The sequence below is a fragment of the Camelus bactrianus genome, chromosome 17 (assembly GCF_048773025.1).
Source record: "Camelus bactrianus isolate YW-2024 breed Bactrian camel chromosome 17, ASM4877302v1, whole genome shotgun sequence".
NCBI lineage: Eukaryota > Metazoa > Chordata > Mammalia > Artiodactyla > Camelidae > Camelus > Camelus bactrianus.
In genome coordinates, this window is record NC_133555.1 from 36,858,174 (window position 1) to 36,879,199 (window position 21,026).

Consider the following 21,026-nt stretch of genomic DNA (forward strand, 5'->3'; position numbering starts at 1 on the left):
TGGTCAAACCTTGAAGCTCAGGGGAAATGTCTTCTCTCTCCAATTTCCAAACAGAGTCCTCTTCCCTGCTTTTCCTCCCACTCCCCGGGGAGTCAGGAGCAGAGACCCCAGGCTGGGTTGAGCCCCCAGCTTCAGTGCCGGTGGGAGAGCAACGCCGGGGGATGTCCCCTTGGGACAAAGAGCAAGTCTGGAAGCCCACTTTGTTTGGTTCTGGTTACCCGGCGAGCCACCCAGACGAGCTACTTCATCGCTCTTTGCCGTAGCTTCCCCATCTTCAAGGCCGGAAGTGGTAACGGGCGCTCTGCCGGGAGCCCGAGACACCTGCACAGACATCACTCCTTCGTCAACAGTCCTGAGCTGCACACGGGAATAGAACGGAGGTTTTAACAGCACTTTTAGGCTTGACTGAGAGAGTGACACAGGGCACACTGTTAATTCCCCTTTCTGAGAAAAGAGAAATCATTGCTCTTTAAGATACCCCATTTAGAATCTGCAGAGTAGGTGAGCTCCCTGCGAGGCACACACAGACATGAGTTTCCTGGGGGGCCAAGAACCAAGACATCTTTCAGGGAGGGACCTGAACAACTAACCCACCCAGAGGAAGAAGCGTGGAATAGCGATGCCCACCGTGCATGAACTGGGAGGGGTAGGACATGAAAGACTTTCTAATAATCAGAACTGGCCGGCCCCTCTCAAGCCGCCTTGAGACTGAGCTCCCTGGACTGCTGGTGTTCCGGAGGCAGGAAGGTCGGAGCAGGGATTCCTGCTGTGTGGAGGGGGAGGGGATCCCGGCTCTCAATTCTGATTCTATAATTACCTGTATAAAATTAGATTGACTGCTGACCTTGCAAAAAATCAAGACAGCAGCCAGGATGACACAAAGTCCCCAGAAAGTTCCAGAAGCCAAACGGAAGTGGTATTTCCAACAAGCAACAGAAATGGAAAGTGCTTCATACACTGGCTTCTACATTCAAGTTTTGTATCATCCAAGAGAACCTCTACCAGCATAATTTTTACTAATGTCTCAATTCACTCAGATGCTTAAAAAGTAAATATCTATGTGTTTAAAAATAGTCTGTCTGGCGGGAAGGGTATAGCTCAAACGGTAGAGCACATGCTTAGCATGCACAAGGTCCTAGGTTCAATCCCCAGTGCCTCCTTTAAAAATAAATAAGTAACTGACTGATATATATAAAATAGATAAACAAGTTTATATTGTATAGGACAGGGAACTACACTTGATATCTTGTAGTAGCTTGTGGTGAAAAACAATATGAAAATGAATGTATGTATATTCATGTATGACTGAAGCATTGTGTTGTACACCAGAAATTGACACAGCATTGTACACTGACTTTACTTCAATAAAAAAGATTTTTTAAAAAGTAAACCTAATTACCTCCCCCACAAAAAATTTTTTTAATCAAAAATTGTCTTAACAATTTGACACAACATTGTAAAATGACTATAAGTCAATAAAAAAAAATGTTTAAGAAAATTGTCTTAACAAGATTATCCCTACATAGAATGATGGGTGCCTTTTATTACTACTTTTGTCTATATGTTCTGTCTTTTCTACAGTTAGTTGTGTTTGGTTAAATGTTTTAAAAATGACAAAAACTACAGAAGAAAGCTGGTGAAAAAAATCAAACCTTTAAGAAAGCACAGTAACTGCCCAAAAAAGGGATGAAAAGAAAATCGCTTGTGAAGCTATTTCAACAGAATAAACTGGAAGGGTATCAGCCAAGGGATACCAGCTGGGAGAGCAGGTGGCTTGAGACTGACAAGCAGAGCAGAGCCCAGAGAAACTCCTGAGTCAACTCGAGTCAAGAACCACAGAACTGGTGCAGCCACTGCAGAAAACAGCTCCTCAAAAAACTAAAAGTACAACTACCACATCATCCAGCAATTCCACTTCTGGGTGTACATATCCAAAGAAAATGAACTCTAATTCGAAAAGATACATGCACCCCAATGTTCATAGCAGCACTATTTACAATAGCCAAGACATGGAAACAACCAAGTGTCCACCAACAGATGAATGGATAAAGAAGTTGTCACACTCACCGAATGGAATACTACTCAGCTATAAAAAAGAATGAAATTCTGCCATTTGCAGCAACATGGATGGGCTTGGAGAATATTATGTTTAGTGAAGTAAGTGAGACAAAGAAAGACAGATATTGTATGATATCATTTATATGTGGAGTCTAAAAAATAATGCAAATGAATGTGTACGCAAAACAGAAAACAGACTCACAGATACAGGAAACAAATTTTTGGTTACAAGAGGGGAGAGGGAAGAGGGAGGGACAAATTAGGGGTGTGGGATTAACAGGTACAAACTACTATATATAAAATAGATAAACAACAAGAATGTATTATATACCACAGGAAATTACAGCCATTATCTTGTAATCTGCAAAAATACTGAATCACTATGATGCACACCTGAAACCAATATAATACTGTAAATCAACTATATATACACATATATATAGAACCACAGGGGGCTGTTACACTGCTGGTTAGAGTGTTACATGGCACAGTCACTCTGGGAAACTTAGTGGCAGTTGCTGAAAAGGTTACACATATTCCTACCCTATGATCTGGCAATTCCACTCCTAGATATGTACCCCAGAGAAATGAGCACATACGTCCACACAAATGATCAGAGTAGGCTTATTTGTAACAGCCTTACACTGAAAGAACCCAAGATTCCTCCAAAGGGAGCTGGAAAAACAGACCGCTGTATTCACACCATGGGGTGCTACTCGGCAGGACAAGAGGACCAACAACTGACACAGACGACAACAGAGATGAACTTCACAGACACTGAGTGAAGTAAGCCAGACAAGGGTACTACAGTAGATTCTCGCTATTTGAGGCAGTTATGTTCCATAAAGTCACTGCAAATACCGAATTAGTGAATGCTAAACCGCTGCTCACAGAGGAAACACACAATTAGGTTCCTGTGAGCCTCTGGTCACAATGTCTCTTTCCATCAATTAAACAATACACAAACTTGTTTTATCTGTTTCTGTTTAAAGATACCTTATTTCATATATACTGTTGTGACTCGAACATTGAACTCACAGCCAACAGCCCTATAACTCGTGCCTGAACGAAGCTTGTCTAACACACGAATTTTCTCCACAAGGCACATCACAGCCGTCTCAAGTTTAGGACCGCTAGACAGCACTTCAGCACTATACCTGGGCCATTTTAAACAGAGAAATCACCAACAAAGAGCACAAAAATGCAACAACACAACAAAACCCAAAGCATGGCACTAAATAGATCAAGGAAAGGACACTTTACAATATGGGAGCTGAAACAAGCAGGCAGAGCCTCTCCCCAGGCAGCCTCTGCTGGGAATGTGTGTGGGGCGACGCAAATTGTTCACCACTCTACACATGTCCCGAATGATCTCCAAAGTGCTGTGAGGATTGATCTGGGTTTACAAATGAATTTTAGCAAGTAGACAAATTCACCCATACAGAATCCGTGAATAATGAGAATCAACTCTATGAATATGCTCTATGTTTTGAAACAGGTGAAACTAATAAATGGTGAAAAAATCAGAAAAGAGGTTGCCTGGGGTGGACACTGACTGGAAGAGGCAAGAGGGAACCCTATGGAGTAGGAACTGCTGTCTTTTCTTTCTTTTTTTTTTTTTTTTTTGAAATGGAGGTACTGGAGATTGAACCCAGGACCTTATGCACGCTAAGTCCACACTCTACCACTGAGCCATCCTCCCGCCCCCGGAACTACACTCTCTTGATAAGAGTGTGGGTTACACAGGTCGTGCGTTTGTCAAAACTCATTGAACTACACGTTATTTCACTGAATGTTATTCCTTCCCTCAGCTTCCTCTGCTCTCTGGCTGTAAACCTGGGCAGAGCTGCCCCTCCGCACACCCACACGTCCATTTTCAGGCACAGGTAAGCCAAGGGTGGCAGCCATAGCAGGCCACGGGCAGAAGAAAGGCTGCCAACCCTGGCCCCTGGGCTTTTCAAACTGACCTCCAAGCTCGGCTAACAAAGGGCCTCTGTCTAAGCCCCACCACCTGAGAGGGAAGCCTCAGCTCATTCAGAACAAGCCCCAGACAATCGGGCCTATGGAAGCTGCCTGGAGAGCCACCCCGACCTGGCCACCAACCGCCACACCCAGGCAAGGTCTCCAGAGCCTGGAGGGAGGTTTAGGGAGTGGGGAGCCTGTCAGCCAGGCTCCAGGAGGAGCCAAACCCCAAAGGGCCTGCTTCCCACCTCTAGACAGGAAACACCTCTCTAACTACAGGGACAGGATGGGTGACCTCTTTGGATGCTCTGCCTGCACCCGCTAAACTGAGGGTGCGTTTTTAAGTTCCCAGAAAACTGGCTCAGCTGCAGATACCAGCTGCTCCACCACGCCCTGTGCAGACTCCAGCTTCACACCCCAGGGTACCTTCCTCCTCCACCAGAACACACACGAGCCTCAGTGGGTTCTTTGGGGGGAGGTGGGAGTGGGGGATGGCAATTATGAAACCAGTCTCCCTTGGACAAGTAACAATCTTTATGTTTAAGTATTTGTGGGTCTGAACGAATCAACCGAGCCTGGTTTCAGACAGGACAAGCAAAGTAAAGGAGCTTTAATACTTTTGAGAAAATAATAACTCTAAGTGCTCATACAGTAAGTGGCCGCCGCGTGCCACAGCCTGTTCCAAGTGCTTCGTAGAGCACAGCGCCATCCAACGTAAAAATAAGGCAAGCCACGTGTGAGCTTACATATTCAAGTATTAAAAAGAACTGACAAAACTCAATTTAATATTTTACTTATTAGCCCAACATATCCAAAGTATTCTGATTTCAACATATAATCAATATAAAAATATTAATGAGCTATTTTGCTTTTTTCCACCCCAAACCAAGTCCTCAAAATCCAGGGTACATTTCACATTCAAGCCAGCCACCTGGTGAACAGCTCAGCAGCCTCCTGTGGCTGTGGTTCCCCAGCTGGACGGCACACATGTACACTAATTAATTTAGTCCTCACAACAGCCACATCTGCATTTTCCTGATGGGGAAACTGAGGAACAAGGATGTTGAGCAGTCTGCCCAGGGCAGAGCCCATAGTCTTATATGGCTTTTCATCCCCACCAACAGCTCCTCAAATTCTGGCTTTTCGTGTAATGTAAATGTCTTCTCAGAGAAGAAAATCTCTCCAGGTTTACAGACTAGCTCCCCCGCCACCAGCCATGTCACCCATGTCCTCGCCCAATAAGCTCATCCTTCAGCTCAGACGGGTTGTCAGGGTCTGACAGGGCATCACAGCAACCAGCCGGCGCGGTCACAGAAACCCGTGCGTCTAGCATCCACTGCATCTCAGCCCACTGGCATCGTAACCAAAACATTTCAGTTTTTTACTCTGATTGCATAATGCTATAAATACACACTATGACTGATTCACTCAACAAATACTTCACAAATAATTTCTTTTTTTTTCTCAATGGAGGTACTGGGGATCGAACCCAGGACCTCATGCCTGTGAGGCATGAGCTCTAACCCTGAGCTATACCCTCCCCACCGTGAGTGACTTCATAGAATAGGCTGGAGTAGGAACTGCTCTTTTTGCTGTTGTATTTTGAATTTTTGTTTTGTATTTTGAATCATTTCACTGATTCAGTGTTTGGTTTTATTTCCTCACTTTCCTTGCTTCTTAAGAGCCGCTTTATCATAGAATGTAGTTCTGATTTCATGAGCGAGGCTGATGGTAACCAGGCATTATTAGTGGGAGAAGGGCATTTCAGAGTCACCTTTGCTGGGACGTGATCTCCCAGAGGGACCCGGAGGGGTGACTGGGAGCAGCGCCTGTCATCACCACCCACTCACCTGCTGCCCAGGTGTGTCCATTAACATATGTGTTTCTCATGCCCTCCCCACCCTGGGCTTCTGCGCTCTGTTGCTGACTTCTCTGCAAGTGAACGAGGGACCAGCATCCACAAGGGATCAGCTTCCACTCAACTGATGTACGCCCACTCCCTACATAGTGTGACTCAGGTCCTGCCTCTAAAACCATCACCCTCAGAGCAAGGAGTCTCCTCCCAGGCAATAGCCCTGAACCCCAAACAGGCCCTGGGGGCTCGGAGCATAGGAAAGGAAATGGAATTCTAAGGAGCACAGGACATTCAGTCCCTGTCAGGTGAGGAAACTGAGGGCAGTAAAGTGAAGCAGAGTGTCCGAGCTGGCACAGCACATAAGCACCACCAGGCAGGCCTGCACCAGGCTGTGTCTGCTGCCAGCAAGTTCCACGTGACAATAACTCTGTAGGCTAATGCCCCAGGGCCTGGCCCTGAAATCCATCTCTAAGTTCACTTCCTTACTGCACCACCAGGAAGTGATGCGAACTCAGGAGGGGGAAAGGGAAACAGAACGGGCCATGTTTCAGCAGACAGGAACCTACCCGCATCCCTGGGGCAAGCCCTGACTGTCATGTGGCTCCCCCCGGACAGGGAGGCTCGGGAGGACAGGGAGGCTGCTGTTAGGGATTTAGGCAGCAAAAGGCAAATCTACTACTGTCTTATCAAGCCGATGTGACTGTCACATGCAGTCGGGCCCAGAGCCTGCTGTGACATGGTTCACCCCGACTCAGGGCCTACATTATAAGAGGGGTGCCTTGTCCACTACACCTCCCAGGATCAGCTGCGGGGTAGACCCACGCTAAACTCAACTCCCTCCTCTTGAGTGACAGAGAGCATCTTGGCAGGCTTCCAGAGCTTTCTATATGTTACAAAAACGTGTCGGGGAAGGAAGGTAGAGGCCCTGATATGTTCCTAACTTCCAGTAACCGGGAGTAACCGGACCACGCTCTCCTGGGACATGCAGAGACGAACTGCAGAGCAAAACAGATGAGGGAAGAACTTGGCCAAGTCCAGACTCGTGGCTCTCAAAATTTAAAAATAACCTGGCTGTGGATCCTAAAGTATTCCCTTGGAAACACTCAGGCAGAAAGTCTCCAGTCTTCCAGGGTGATCCTGAGATTCTGTGTCCAGCTGGTTTCCCTGGGAGGGGACAGATGAAAAACAAAACCTGAAGTAGATATAAATATTTGCTGGCAAGTGCTACCCTGCAGTTGACACGCCTTGGAAATTTTGGAGGCCTGTTTTGATTTAGGGTAAAGTTTCTGTTCAGCTCGCCAGATGGACTCTGAGCATAGTTCCATCCAAAGTTTGGTTTTGAGCATCTCCGCACATGGCCTGGGCTTGATATTGACTCTTAGACCAAGGCATCCTGGCTGCCCCCAAGGAAAGTGTGGGCTGGCACACTCCTGTCCCTGTCCACAACACTTGGGGCATGGCCCACTCCCTTCAGGGGAACACGAGAAGTCAAGAGTCTGAGGGGTTGTAGGCAGTCAAGGCCCCTGCGTGGCCCATATATGTGCCTCGGAGGCTCCACAGCTCCAACGCTGCCCTGCAGGGAGGGGCTGGTCCGAGGATGGGCTCCTGGCCTGAAGAGGAACCTGGATGTACTCACCCGCCAAGAGTGGGATACCTCCAGCCAGCTCAGGCACCCCTCACGGCCGGCCCTCCTCATTGTCCACCAGAGAAGGGGGAGACCTCAGGCCTGAACTACCTGTGGCCACAGTGCCCCTTGAAGTCCCTCAGTCAGAAAGCCACTGTGCTCCCAGGAGCTGAGGGCCAGCGTAGCACGGCGGCCAGGATCCAGGAGTCTGCAACCAGACTCAGCAAAGCTCCTTAATAAATGTAGTGGGCAGGTTACTTAACATCTGTGTACCTCAGTTTCCCCATCTATAAAATGGGTATAATAAAACAGGGTTGTTGGAATGACTAAACAAGTTAATGTGTGTGAGATGTTTAGCAAAGGGCCTAGCACAGAGCTAAAAACCCCTTCCCCTCCCCTCTTCGCACCCTAACTGAGCCTCTCCATTTCTTCAAGAGATATCCACCAAGCCCCAGCTATGTGGGGCCCTGACAGTGCCAGGCCCTGAGGCCACTGTCGCCTGTCCAATGACCAAGCCTGAGACCCAGAACATCTGAGGGCACCACAGGAGCCCTCGAAGGTGTCCTGGGACGTGTCAGCAAAAACAAGGTCAGCAAGCCCCATGGCCAGTGCTCCCAGCAGTCCCCCACCCTAGGGACCCGAAGCTTAATTAGAATGAGAGCCTTAAAAGTCCTCTAGGATGGGTGACCCCTGTGATACCAGTGGCTCCCCATGTGTGATTGTTTCCTAAAGCAGATCTCCAGTTCTTCCTAATCCCACTTCTGTCAGACACAGTGCAGAGCAAACTGGCCCCCAGCTCAGTAAATGCCTCTACATCTGGCCAAAGAGCCAAGAACACAGCACATCACCCACCTTCCTCACCGCGGCTCCAGCCACTACTCTGGGTTTTTTTGTCCCCTAGGGCAATAGAAATTTATTTAAAAAATTTTTTTAAATTAAAGTATAGTCAGTTTACAATGTTGTGCCAATTTCTGGTGTACAACACAATGCTTCAGTCATATAGGAACATATAGATACTCGTTTTCATATTCTTTTTCACTAGAGGTTACTACAAGATATTGAATATGGTTCCCTGTGCTATAAAGTATAAACTTGTTTATCTATTTTATGTATATTAGTTAGTATCCGCAAATCTAGAACTCCGGCCACTACTTTGGACTGGAGACTTTCTGCTGAAAATCTTAATGCTGGTTATTCTAAGGGTGGCAGGCATGTCAGTAATTCATGGTTCTCATTTTAATTGTATGTATTTTCCAGAATATCTAAAGTAAAAATGATTACCACTTACAACTGAAAATGTTAAGTAACTAAACAAACAAACAAAAAAGTTGTTTTTTAACTCTATAGAAGCCTGGAAGGGAGATGGGATACTGGGCTGCTCAGCCCTCAGCCTTATCCAGGCCCTCGTCACTGTGGACAACACTGCCGCCCAGTCCCTTGTTACTCGGTCAGCTAAAATCCAGGCATCCGAATGTACCCAAAGTCACAGCCACAAAACTTCGGGCCAGGAAGAGCCCTCGGAGGTGGCCCTGGATCAGCACAGAGGAACAGTGGGCAGCCCCACATCACACCTGCTGGCAGGCTCGGGCCCAGAACACCTGGCTGCCTCGCTCCCAAATGCGTGCCTTTCTTCCACAGTCTCTTCTCCCATGTGGGAGCCATAAATCAACGGATGTAAAGAAACATAACTTGTCAAAACAACCTCTAGCGAGAATGGCCATGTCAAAGGATCAGTTCGATGTTCTGGATTATGAATGGAAAGAGCAGGAGGATTTGATGGAAAAAAACAGGACATTTTTTCCCAGGCACAAAGGAACAGAACAGAAACACCCCAGGGAAGGAGGACCTCAGAAAGACAGCCTGACAGAATGAGGTAGCTGCTGTGGGACACGGATGTCAGGACTGGCCAGGGCTCCAAATGGAGACCTGCCACCCCAAGCAGGATCGCAGTGGGGCAGCACCATGCTGGCCAGAGGATGTGGGCCGGGGAACGGCAAGGGCAAGGGCCCTGTGGGGAAGGAACTCCACAAACTCAGGCACCAGCCACCAGGCTGGCACAGTGGGAGCCAGTGATCACGGTGGGGCTGGAGGGACATCCCGAGTGAGGGCCTGAGGCCAGGGTGAGAGAAGAGGGGGTGTCACTGCGAGTGCGAGGGCTGCGTCCTCCAAGCCCAACGTCCTTCCAGGCCCAGTGCTAAGAGCACGGACATGTGGACCCAATGAACAGATAAATTCCTCTGCATGAATCTGGGCGTCTGCTCATCATCCTGCCCAAAATCTCAGAAATCTGTGTAGAGAGCTGGAGGGTAGGGATGGGGCTAAAGCATGTGATGGAAAGTCCATCCCTTCGGAGAACACAGAGGACCAAAATGGTGTTGGTGTCCTGACCACTGACCATGAGGGAGCCGCCAGTGTCACAGAGTGGGACAGCCCAGCGGACGGCGACGGAGCCACTGTGCCGATGGCACCCACTCCTTGCCGTCCCAGCCTCCCACGGGCTCTCCAGCCATCCCCAAACCCACCGTGATAGGTTTTTAAATATTCTCAAGGTTTTAGAAGTTACTCCAAATCACACGATTGCTCAAAAACTCGTGTTTGCAGTCAGAAGTCACAACTACAGTTCTCCTTGGAGTGTTGAGGTGACTGTAAGGGGGCTTCTTATGTGCTGGTCATGTTTGGTGCTTTGATTTGAGTGCTAAGTGTGTTCACTTTGTGAACATCTATAACACGTGTATGTCATACATCAACAAAAAGTTAAAGTACACACCTTCCTGGTTTTGAGGGGAAGATTGCCTGGCCTACTAAAAAACATACACATAGGCTACCCAGCTTCTAAAGGGTCGGGAGTCGCCATATCTCAGGGTGTGCACCTGCCGGGGTATAGACTGGCACAACTGGAGTCCTGAGTGTCATTTACAAAAGTTACCAAAGGGTCAGAAATCTACTTCCATGGCAATGGGAACCTGGATCTAGGAGTTCAAATGGTGGCACCATGTCTCCAAAAGGAATGTGGGCAGAAGTTCCCAGGTAAGCACACGTGGTCGTGCCAGCTACACAGAGCCAGATGGTTAATGATCTTCTGCCGCCTTCTGCTACTTCGGTACTTGGTTTGGGTTTACTGCAATGCCTGATATTTGAGGGGTAAGCAGGACCTCAGGGTGCACACAGGCCCCTGTCCTGAATTCTGCAGGGGCTGCCTTTCTTATAGGATTGGCCGTATTGTTTCCTTTTATGTGAAAAATGCTCTGAAAATCACCCTCAACTTTTTTTCATTCAAGGCTGAATTTAAATCCCATATTTCAAGCATCTGTTACTAATAAAGTCAGATAAGAAGTGCTTAAAAAGTCATTAAGACAACATGCAGCTCAATGTTTAAGAGACTGTCAGATGGGAAGGAGGAGACAGGACACTTACAGGTTCCTTGTTTGGACAGCTTACTTAACCTCCTCCGTAGCTAGTAAAACAAAATCAAGTGTGACAGGGTCCCTGGCCCCTGGCAGGGCAGGGCCATCCCCAGGAGGACTCACACCTGTCCTAAGGCTCCCAGGCTAAGGTAGGACTGCCACTGCAGCTTTCTGGGTTCAAATGCTGCATGAGGAAGGGGTATAGCTCAGTGGTAGAGCACATGCCTAGCATGCATGAGGTCCTGGGTTCAATCCCCAGTCCCTCCATTAAAAATAAATAAATTAACCTAATTACCTCTACCCGTTGGGGGGGGGGGAACCACAAACCACCCCCTCCCCGCAGAAAAAGAAATGCTGCAGTAGGAATTTCCACCCAAGACAGGAAAACTAAAGACAGAGCCAGGCACTTCTCTCCCTGTGCAGGCGGGGCGGGGCCCATCTACCCACTTGCTGGGTGACAGGGACCCTGGAACCAGCTTCCTCTTGCCTCCCAGCCTCACTGGGTCCTAATGGAGTATGGCTCTCTCCCGAGTGGCACTAGCGGTGACTGGTTCCCCAGGCCCACCCACAGCAGAGAGGGAAGGCGCTGGGACTGCAGGCTGAGTCCCGAACCGCTGCATGTGGAAGAAGGTCTGGAAAGGGCAGGGAGCCCACTGCTGCCCCTGCAGAAGTTGAGGGGAGAGTGAATCTAGAGGGGCCAATAGAGACCACCCAGCCCAGCCCCAAAAAACCACCCAGCTCTCCCAGGCACGTGGTCAGGGCCCCGGCTGGGGTGGCAGCACCACCACCTAGAGCTGGGTGGTCTTGGGTACTTCACAGCCTTGGTTTCACAACTGTATGCACAGAATAATGGAGCCGGGCCATGAAGGTTAAATAGAGGCACTATGATTAAAATCATGGCCAAGGTCACTGTGAATGGGGTCTTAGCTGCCCAGGAACACTTGAGGGGTAGGGGGTGGACACCTAGATCTCTGGTCACTGAAGGAGCCGTGGCCCAGCCGCTGGAGGTGCAACCAGGAGGGGCCCTCATCTGTTAGCCCCTTCAGGGACTGCCCCAGCTACACAGAGCCGCCTCGCCCAGTCACCCCCTCCGCAGGGCAGCCCACACCCGATGACCTGCCCACGGGGGAGTGTGAGGGCCAGGCCAGCTCACACCAACTCAGGACAGCTCTGAAGGGCTTTTCTAGCCCCCAAGCGCCCTGGGGGTCGGCCCAGGGTGGTCAGGCCTGCCCTGCAGCTGGGGCTTCTCCTCTACCCACTGCTGCTTCCTCCCCAGCCCTCCCCACCTACAGTCCCCAACAGCATCTCTTAGTAAGCCCCCTGCACACCAGACTGTGTCTCAGGAAGCCCAGCCTGTGACAAGTGGTGCATTTGTGTCCTTTTCCCTTAGGAAGGGAGGAGACGACCAGCGTGAGGAAGACAGATGGCTACCGTGGAGGAAAAGGTGGGAAAGAGGAAACAAAAGGCACGAGGGCCTCTGACTTCCTTTGCAGTGACAGCAGTGGAGTGGAAACCACGTGGGGTGGCATCCTCCAGGAGCAAGGCCCGGGGAGGTGCAAACCCAACAACGTTCTCCGAGCAGCATTAAGAGTTTGTCCTTAGCTCTTTCCTCCAAGACAGAAACACAGAGAAGCCACAGAGAAACACCAGAGAAGGAAAGAGTGGGAAGAAACGCCTCCCTGGGACCAGACTGTCCCAAATCCACAGAGACCTAGCCATGGAAAGTGCCAGAAGACTCCTGGGAATGAGCTCATCAGTAACTGCACACCAAGGTGTCTTCAGACCCACGGTGGCAAGGGTTCACGAGCTCCTCCCACAAGGCCAAGTGCCCCTGAAGGGGTCTAAGTAAGCAACCCAAACACGGACTTTGCTTTGCTTCTGGCTAGAATTACATCGACTCTGATGGTGACCATTACGTTACCCTGATTCTCTCTGGCAAGAACCCTGTATCACATATTCTTCCATTTGGAAGTAAAATTTCATCATTATTTAATAAATGCAGTATGCTGGACAGACAAACTCTTTCAAATAACACGGGAAGTAGAGAAGGGAAAGGCATCTGCTGACGGGAGCCCCTCAGCTGGCCCAAACGCCTCGTACTACAGATGAGGACCGAGGCCTGGGCGGGACCAGGGTTTGTTCAAGGTCCCACAGTGGGGCTAGACCACGAACCGACAGCCAGGTGCTCGGAGGACAGACTTTCTCCTCGGCCACACGGCGGGTCACGTTAAAGTGGCTGGAAGCTCAGGTGCCAAAGCAGGTGGAGGCAGGCCCTCTCCTGTGTGATGGGCAGTGGGGCCCCGGCCTGAGCTCTGCGGAGAGCAACCAGGCAACATTTAAAGGGAACAAAGCCCCCGCCCTGCAATCCAACCCCCCATCCCAGGAGTTTATCACACGTCTAGGCTTGCAGTTGGCCCCTTCTGAAGTTCACCACAAGGCTGCTTACGTGACCTGGGGCACATCCACACAGGGTGACACTGAGCCAATTCAACGCGTGCTGATGCAGAACAGCCGCCAAGACACACTGTTCGGCAGGGAAGGAAAGAGCAGGTGGACGGCAGGCTACCGCTGAGACCCTCAGGCAGACACACACACACATACACATTCATCCCACACCCAGACGCTCGGCTGGAGAAGGGGGTGGGGAGGAGACCAAGTTTTCACTGTATGTGGTTTTGTGTCTTTTGAATTTTCTACAGGTGACTACATGCTTAGTCAAAAAATAAAATTATGCAGGGAACTATATTTAGTATCTTGTAGTGACCTAAACTGAAAAAAGAATATGAAAAGGAATATCTGTATGTATTTGCATGATTGAAACACTATGCTGTACACTGGAAATTGTCCCAACATTGTAAACTGACTGTACTTCATTTAAATAGATAAATAAATACCAAGTTATAAACTTTAGTTTAAAAAATGAATAAATAAATAAATAAAGTATGGTTCCCTCTATATGAAATATCCAGAACAGATAAAGCCAGAGAGATAGAACATGCATTAGTGGTTGCCAGGTGCTGGGAGAGATGGGGGAACGGGGAGCTACTGTTTTATGGGGTGTGGATTTCCACTAAGGGTGATGAAAACGTTTTGGAACTAGACAGAGGTGGTGTTTGCACAATACTGTGAAGGCACTAAATGCCACTGATTAATTTCTGGATTAATTTTAAAGTAATCGAAATGACTACTTTTATGTTATAGGAAGTTCACCTCAATTTCTAAATAAAATAAACAAAAATAAATAAAATAGGTTTTCACACCTGTGCTTAGGAGGCAGCTGGTCATTGCTGGTTAGCAGAATGAGCAGGGAGGCTGAACTGTGGGGCTCAGATCCCAGCAACACCTAGAACCCCAGGTGAGTCCTGGGATAAATAATCTAACCTCTCTGAGCTTCAGTTTCCAGGCTGGTGAAATGGATGTAAGAAAGGAACCTGGGTCATGTGAGTAAATTAAATAGCCTCTAACACAGCGCCTGGCACAGCCCAAGCCCCCAGGGCCTCTGCTTTTGCTGTCTGCCCCCCGGTCTCCTTCAAACCTTGCTAGAGAATATGGGATCTTCCTTAACCACCTGATTTAAAACCAGAAACCTCCCTGCCACTCCCTGCCCCGAGGCTCCACCCCTCCTCTACCTTTTTCTTTCCCTCATATTTGCTTATTTATTTTGTTCATCTCTTGTCTCCCTCTACAGCACTGTCTGATCTGGAGAAGTCAGGGTTTCTGTCTGTCCTGTTCACAAAGTACCCTATGGCCCAAGGTAGGTGCTCAGTATACACAGGCTGAATGAATGGATAGTGTTAGCTAATGTCCCTGCTCTGATCTGGTGTGTAAACCTGCCTCTCTGAAAAAATAAAACTGCTTTTTTTTCATTTAATGAGCTTGAAATTAAAAATTGAAGACAAATACTGTATTTCACATTGATGTGGAATCTAAAAAAACACAAATGAACAAACAAAACAACATAAACAGGGTAACAGATAACACAGAGAACAAACAGGAGCTTGCCTGAGGAGAGGGGCGGAGTGAGGAAAGAAATAGGTGAGGGAGAGTGAGGTACAAACTTCCACCTGCAAGATAAATCAGTCACAGGTATGAAATGTAAAGTGTGGGGAATATAGTTAATAGCTATGTAATATCTTTGTATGGTGACACACCATAGCGACACTCACCGTGGTGACCAGTTTGAAATGTACAGAAATATCGTATCACTATGTTATGCAATAGGAACTAGCACAGTCTTGCAGGTCAATTACACTTCAAAAACAAACTCATGGAAAAGAGATCAGATTTGTGGTTCCCAGAGGCAGGGGTCAGGGAGCAGGAGAGGGGAACTGGATGAAGGCAATCAAAAGTATAAAAGTCCAGCTATAAGACAAATAAGTACCAGAGATGTAATGTACAACATGATAAATATAAACACTGCTGTATGTTATAGATGAAAGTCACTAAGGGAGTAAATCCTAAGAGTTCTTATCACAAGAAATTTTTTCCTATTTCTTTAACTTGTACCTACGTGAGCCGACAGATGTTCACTAAACTGACTGCAATCATCGCTTCATGATGTACGTAAATCAAATCATTATGCTGTACACCTTAAACTTACGCAATGCTGTATGTTGATTATATCTCAATAAAACCGGGAGAAAAAAAATTCAACAGAAGTTTAAACTAAAAAACCCGCAGTATTTCTAGCTAAGCATTTATTCCCAAAGGAGGGTATTTACAAGGGAGAAGAGAAGGTTCACAGTAAGATGGTGCTACGTGCTCTGCAACGTAAACCAGTGAAACGGTCACCCTGACCACTGACAGCCATGGGAGGTGTGAGAGCCGTTACTGCCAGGCTCTCATGAGCAGCCTCGGACCCTGACCCTGCAAGCATCTTGGGGCAAAATCGTTCATTCACAAAGAATGGGGTAGACCGAAAGCAGCAAGCCAGTCGTCTCCCTGTCCAGGGCTTTCCCTGCCCCGGCCTCCTCCACCTGGCAGAGATGCCTACCCCAAGGGCACTCCACTTCCCAGGGCTTTCAGGCCTCATGTGGAGAAATCGCGACCCCAATGATCCAGAGATCAAAACTGAAAAAAATAAAAGAAAACCAACTCTCAGACTCTTCTAAAAATAGGCTGTCTCCCTTGTAAGCTCTCCTAGGCTACATCATTACTCAACAGAAGAATATAAGCTGCTTTCCTCCCGCCTTCAAACACTGTGTGGAGGAAAAAAAAAGCTGAAGCCAGCAGTCTCCAAGAGTTTGTGGCTTTCAAAAGAGAATAAAACAAAACCTGCAAGCTGGAGTAAAACTAGCAAGGGGCATCTTCCATCCTCCTGGGAGCCACGACTGGTTGTCTGGGTGTCTCCTGGTTGCTGGCCAGGTGGTGGTGGGGAGGTGTTAAGTTAGAAGGCACCTAGTCCACTGGTCTCAAATTTCCCTGAATGAACATCAGGATCACAAGCCGGAGAGGTTTGTGAAAATGCTGATCGCTGGGTCCTACTCCAGAGTTTCTGATGCAGTAGGTGTGCGGTGGGGCCTGAAAATTTGCATTTTTAACTAGTTCCCAGGCAGAGGGATACTGCTTGTCCAGACTACATTTTGAGAACTACTGCTCTAGAAGAAAGACTTCCATGTTAGTGTTTCATCTCCCTCCACTGCACCTGTAGGCAGACATGTGGGCGCACACACACACGCGCACACACACGCGCGCGCGCACACACACACACACACACACACACACACACACACACACACACACGGCTGTAGAGAGCCCCGGCCTGACCACTGGTCCTCAAAGAGCCAGACCTACCTGGCCCAGACAACAACCGATGGAACACTCAGAAGTACCTGGACCTGAGAAGCCCATTCAAGTCCTGCCTGAGCCAGTCACTGACTGTGAGAGGCTCTAAGTCACCCCCGAAACCCTTGAAACCCAAAGTCACAGCATTTCCCTTTTTTGAGAGCAGTCATGAGCAGTCCCACCCCGCTCCGCCCTTCGCACATGGGTAACCCCAGCTGCAAGATCTTTTTTCTGCCTAGGGATGCTTTCGAGTTTCTCTTCAAGTCTCAGAAGAAGCAGCTGAAAGAGGAAGCCAAAAAAACAAAAAAAGGCAGCCACTTAAGGAGAACTACAGCATCCCTTGTGGGGAGCACCCCCCCAAATACAAGGACCCTATCTCCCACCGTGGGCAACCGCACCAGCCTCTCACTCACCAAAGTAATCGGCCTTTGGGTGAGCATCCATCTCACGCTCCAGACGTTGGGTAAGGGCTTCTAATTTCAATTCGGCAGCAGTGGGCCCAAGCTCAGGGCCTGGGATGAGGGTCTGGCAGGGCAGCCTCACCCTGGGAGGACTGGGGTTTTCTGGGAGCACAGCCCCCAGGCTGCCATCAGGAGACCAGCCAGGGGGACCTTCTTTACAAGATAACTCAGGCAGGGTGGACATCACTGGATGGACGAGGCTGGTGGGGCTAAGCTTGGGACCAATGCCAGGGTCTGTGCAGCCTGGCTTGGGACCCAGCCCAGGGGCTGCACCCGGCTGTATGTTGTCCATGCTGGCTGGTGAGGATGATGGGACAGAACTGGAGAGGTAAGATTTGGGCCCATCCTGGAACCAGGGTTGAGGGTCCACTGTGGGTTTGGGCATCATGCCTGAAGCCTCACTCCCAACCCCCGAGTTTGTTCTTGGAAGAGTTCCTTGACTGGGGCGGCTCGGGGCCAGAGGCGCTGAGAAAGAAGGGGTCCTGGGCTGAGCAGGCCCCAGGAGGGCCCCGTTCTCTGGGCCTGGGGAAGGCAGGCCAGTGCTCACTCGCTGGGAAGTGGCTGTAGTCCAAAGACCTGCTGGCTTCTCACTGCTACGGCCACCAACACCACCACCATCCTGGCCGCTCTGAAATGACCTGCTGGAGCTTGGGGAAAGCTGCGGCTGGTACAGGTGATGATCCCTGGAGGGTTTGGACAGTGGTGGGTCACTCCCTGGGGTGCCAGACCACCCACTTCCTACACCCAGCTTGATGCCAGGGGATACTCCTTGTTGGTCGCCCCACCTGGGGCTTGCTAAGGAGAGGTTGTCATAATAGTCTCCATGGGTGAGGCAGGAAGGATCCTCGCAGGGTCCCGGCCGATGGAAAGCTGACAGCTCAGAACTGGCTGTGCGCTCCTTGGATCCACAGTCCTGGCTGCCTTCCTTCGAGCCTCGGACATACAGCCTGGCCCTCTGATCCTGGGGTGGGTACAAGGGCTGCCCAGACGCGATGGTAGTGGCTGTCCCAGGAACCACTGTTGAGGCAGCGAGAGGGGGCTTGGCAGCACCGTCCCCCATCAGCTTGCTGCCAGCACCAGCTTCCCCGTGGGCCTGTGCACCCAGACGGCCCCCACCGTTAACGGGACCTCGGCTCCCCCTGGGCAGGGTCTCCTCCTGCAGGAGCTGTTGCTGCTGCTGGAGGTGGATTTTGGCCATCTTGGTGGCAAACACCCTGCGTGTTTCCTCAAACTCCGGGTTGTTGCCTGCACCCTTGTCCACTCGGAAGAGTCCATCCTTGGAGGCCTCGTACATGTTCAGGTCCTCAATGAATTTACTGGCCTCCAGGCCCAGGTCGTCGTATTTATCCATGTTGCAGACAAAGTTCCAGGCCTAGCCCAGGTGCTGTGTGTTGAGCGCGTGGAGTTGGGGAGGCGATGCTGGCGAAGGATGGAGGCTCAAGTCCAGCCCAAGACAGGTAAAGCCTTCCACCTGCCCAGTATGAGAGTCATGACCCCAGGCCTTAGAGCCCAGCCGATGTTGAGGCCTCAAAGTCACTTGGACCAAGTTTGCTTCCAATTCCCTTTCCCCTCAGAGATGTCCACGTGGGGGCAGCTGGTGGAGCTCCGCCATCCGAGCTGGATGTGAGTTCTTCCCTCTTCAAATCTTAAAAGGAAAAATAAGGTGAAAAAAGAAATCACATCCTCCTTAAACAACCAAACTCGGGAACCCACAGCTAGGCAGCAGCCGCTGGACGGCGCCGGGGTGAAGCCACTCGACCGGAGAGAAAAGTGCAGAGGCCGCGGACCCGCCGGGCCGGGTAAAGGCGCGGCGGCGGGAGGCGCGGGCACGTCCCGGGTGCTCAGTCCTCCGTTGCTTCTCCCGGTGGCGCGGAGCTGTGATCTTGGCCCGCGCGGAGAGGGAGCGCGGTCCGGGGCGCACGGGCCGGCCGGGCCCCGGCAGGAAGTTCACGGCAGCAGGGCTGGCGGCCTATTGTCCGATGGCGGCGGTGGCTGGGCGCGCGCGGGCTGGAGGGCGGCGGGACGCGGAAGTGAGTGCGCCGGACGCCGTCCCCGCCGCTCGGTCGCCAGCCGGGCACGTCGCGAGCCTGAGAGGAGGCGGAGGCGGAGGAGGCGGCCGAGGGGCGGGGGCGCCGGCGAGGGGCGGGGTCGGCGCTCGGAGCGGCGGGCGCCCCGGGGCAAGACCGCGCAGGGCGGGGCTGGGGCGCCTAGGGGTGTGTCCCGCGCGCCCCTTCCAGCGCTGGAGCGCGGGGATGGCGCGAGATTTTCCCCGCCACTGCCGCCCCCTGCGAGGCCCGGCTCCCGTCCTTCGGCAGCGCTGGACGCGTGCCACCGCTCGGAGACCGCTGGCGGGTGGCTTGGACAGCTTGCATGGACCCGAGACGCACCACTTGGAGTTTGAGGGAGTCTCGAGGGCTCGCGCTCCCCGCCCGACCGTGCCTCAGTTTCCCGGGTGGGAAACCAACCCCTTATGCCCCTGGAGGCCGCCTCTGCCCGGGCCGGGCCGGTCCCAGTCCACAGGGTGCACGTTTGGCGACCGGGGGTGTCACCCGTGGGCTGGCCCAATGTCCTCTTCGACAGGCAGGGAGACTAAGGCACAGAGATAGAACTGTCCAAAATGCCATCGTGACCAGCCAGGCGTGGATGGAAGCCCAAGTCCTCTGAAAGGGGATTAAAACTCATGCTGTGGCCCGGAACACGCGTATTTGAGGTCTTCAGTGGGACAATATAAACAAGTGCCCCGGTGGCTCATTACTCACAACACAAGGGGATTCTTGACCCTGAGTAGATCCACGCGACTCAGGGGGGCGGAGGGCCTGACAACTCGGGGCCCTCCGCATGGCCCAGCACTCCCTGCACTACCTCCGAGGTGACCCTGGAGAGGTTTCATTTCCCAAACAGCAGCCAGCGTGATCCCAAGGCAAATATCAGGCCAGTCACTTCCCTGCTTAAACCCTCAATGATTACCCCGAACTTGGATTGGAATTGACCCCCCTACCACGGTCTTCCTGCCCTGGCGGGCTCTGCCTCCCTCAGTCCGATATGGGGCTCTTCCCTCCCCGCAGCTCTCCAGGAGCTTCCCGGAGTCTGCCCAGAGCTGGCCCTTGAACTTCTCTGTGGCTCCACCTTCCCATCTGTGCCAAAATCAATCAATCAAAATCCTCTTAGAACCCTTCTTTTTCAGTACCCTCTTTATTTCCTGATCAGTTCTGATCACTGTTTACAATTATTTGTTCATCTGTTTACATGTGGTTTTTTTGGTGGTTGGTTGGTTTTCCACCCCACTAGACCATATCTGTATGCCCAGAATCTGCAGGTAGTAGTATCTAATGGTTGAATAAGTGAATTAGTGAATCTGTCTGCCAGGATTGTGACAAGGAACAAATAATAAAATATACATGAAAGTGCTTTGTACTCTGTAAACCCAAAGTGTAGTTCATGGGTGGGTAGTCTGGAATCACCAGGGAGCTTAATGAAAACGCAGAATCTCACAGCCCTGCCCCCCCACCCCCCAAACCTACTGAACCAGAAGCTGCATTTTAACAAGATTCCTAAGTGGTTTGCACAGTAAAGTTTGAGAAGCCCTGCTGTAAAGAACTATACTAGAATGAGGTATTTTTACTTGTAAAAAATCTTGTAATTGTTTTTTAATCTGCAAAAGTAATACATGTTTATAAAACAATTTTGAATGATTCAGAGATACATAAACTTTAAAAAAAATTGCCCACAGTCCCCTTGTTCAGAGGTATTCAGTAACACTTGTTATTTAATAACTAGACTTACCCATAAACTGTGTGCTTTGCTTATGAAATTTCTAGAGCACTGGCTCTCAGAGTATGGTCCCAGAACCGGCAGCATCAGCATCACCTGGAACTGGT

The 21,026-nt window shown here is 50.3% G+C and overlaps 1 protein-coding gene and 1 non-coding gene across 2 annotated transcripts in view; both read right to left on the reverse strand.

Moving 5' to 3' along the window:
• The window catches only part of LIMD1 (LIM domain containing 1), a 60,565-nt gene extending 42,052 nt beyond the window's left edge, over nucleotides 1-18,513 (reverse strand). Inside the window, exon 1 of the mRNA XM_010945947.3 lies at nucleotides 17,101-18,513. Within this exon, the coding sequence (XP_010944249.1) occupies nucleotides 17,101-18,499 (1,399 nt within the window). The 5' untranslated portion in view covers nucleotides 18,500-18,513. The remainder of the gene's footprint in view (nucleotides 1-17,100) is intronic.
• Nucleotides 5,489-5,561, reverse strand: TRNAV-CAC (transfer RNA valine (anticodon CAC)). Its single transcript has one exon. It is a non-coding gene; the product is annotated as a tRNA-Val (tRNA).
• Nucleotides 18,514-21,026: the final 2,513 nt, after the last annotated feature.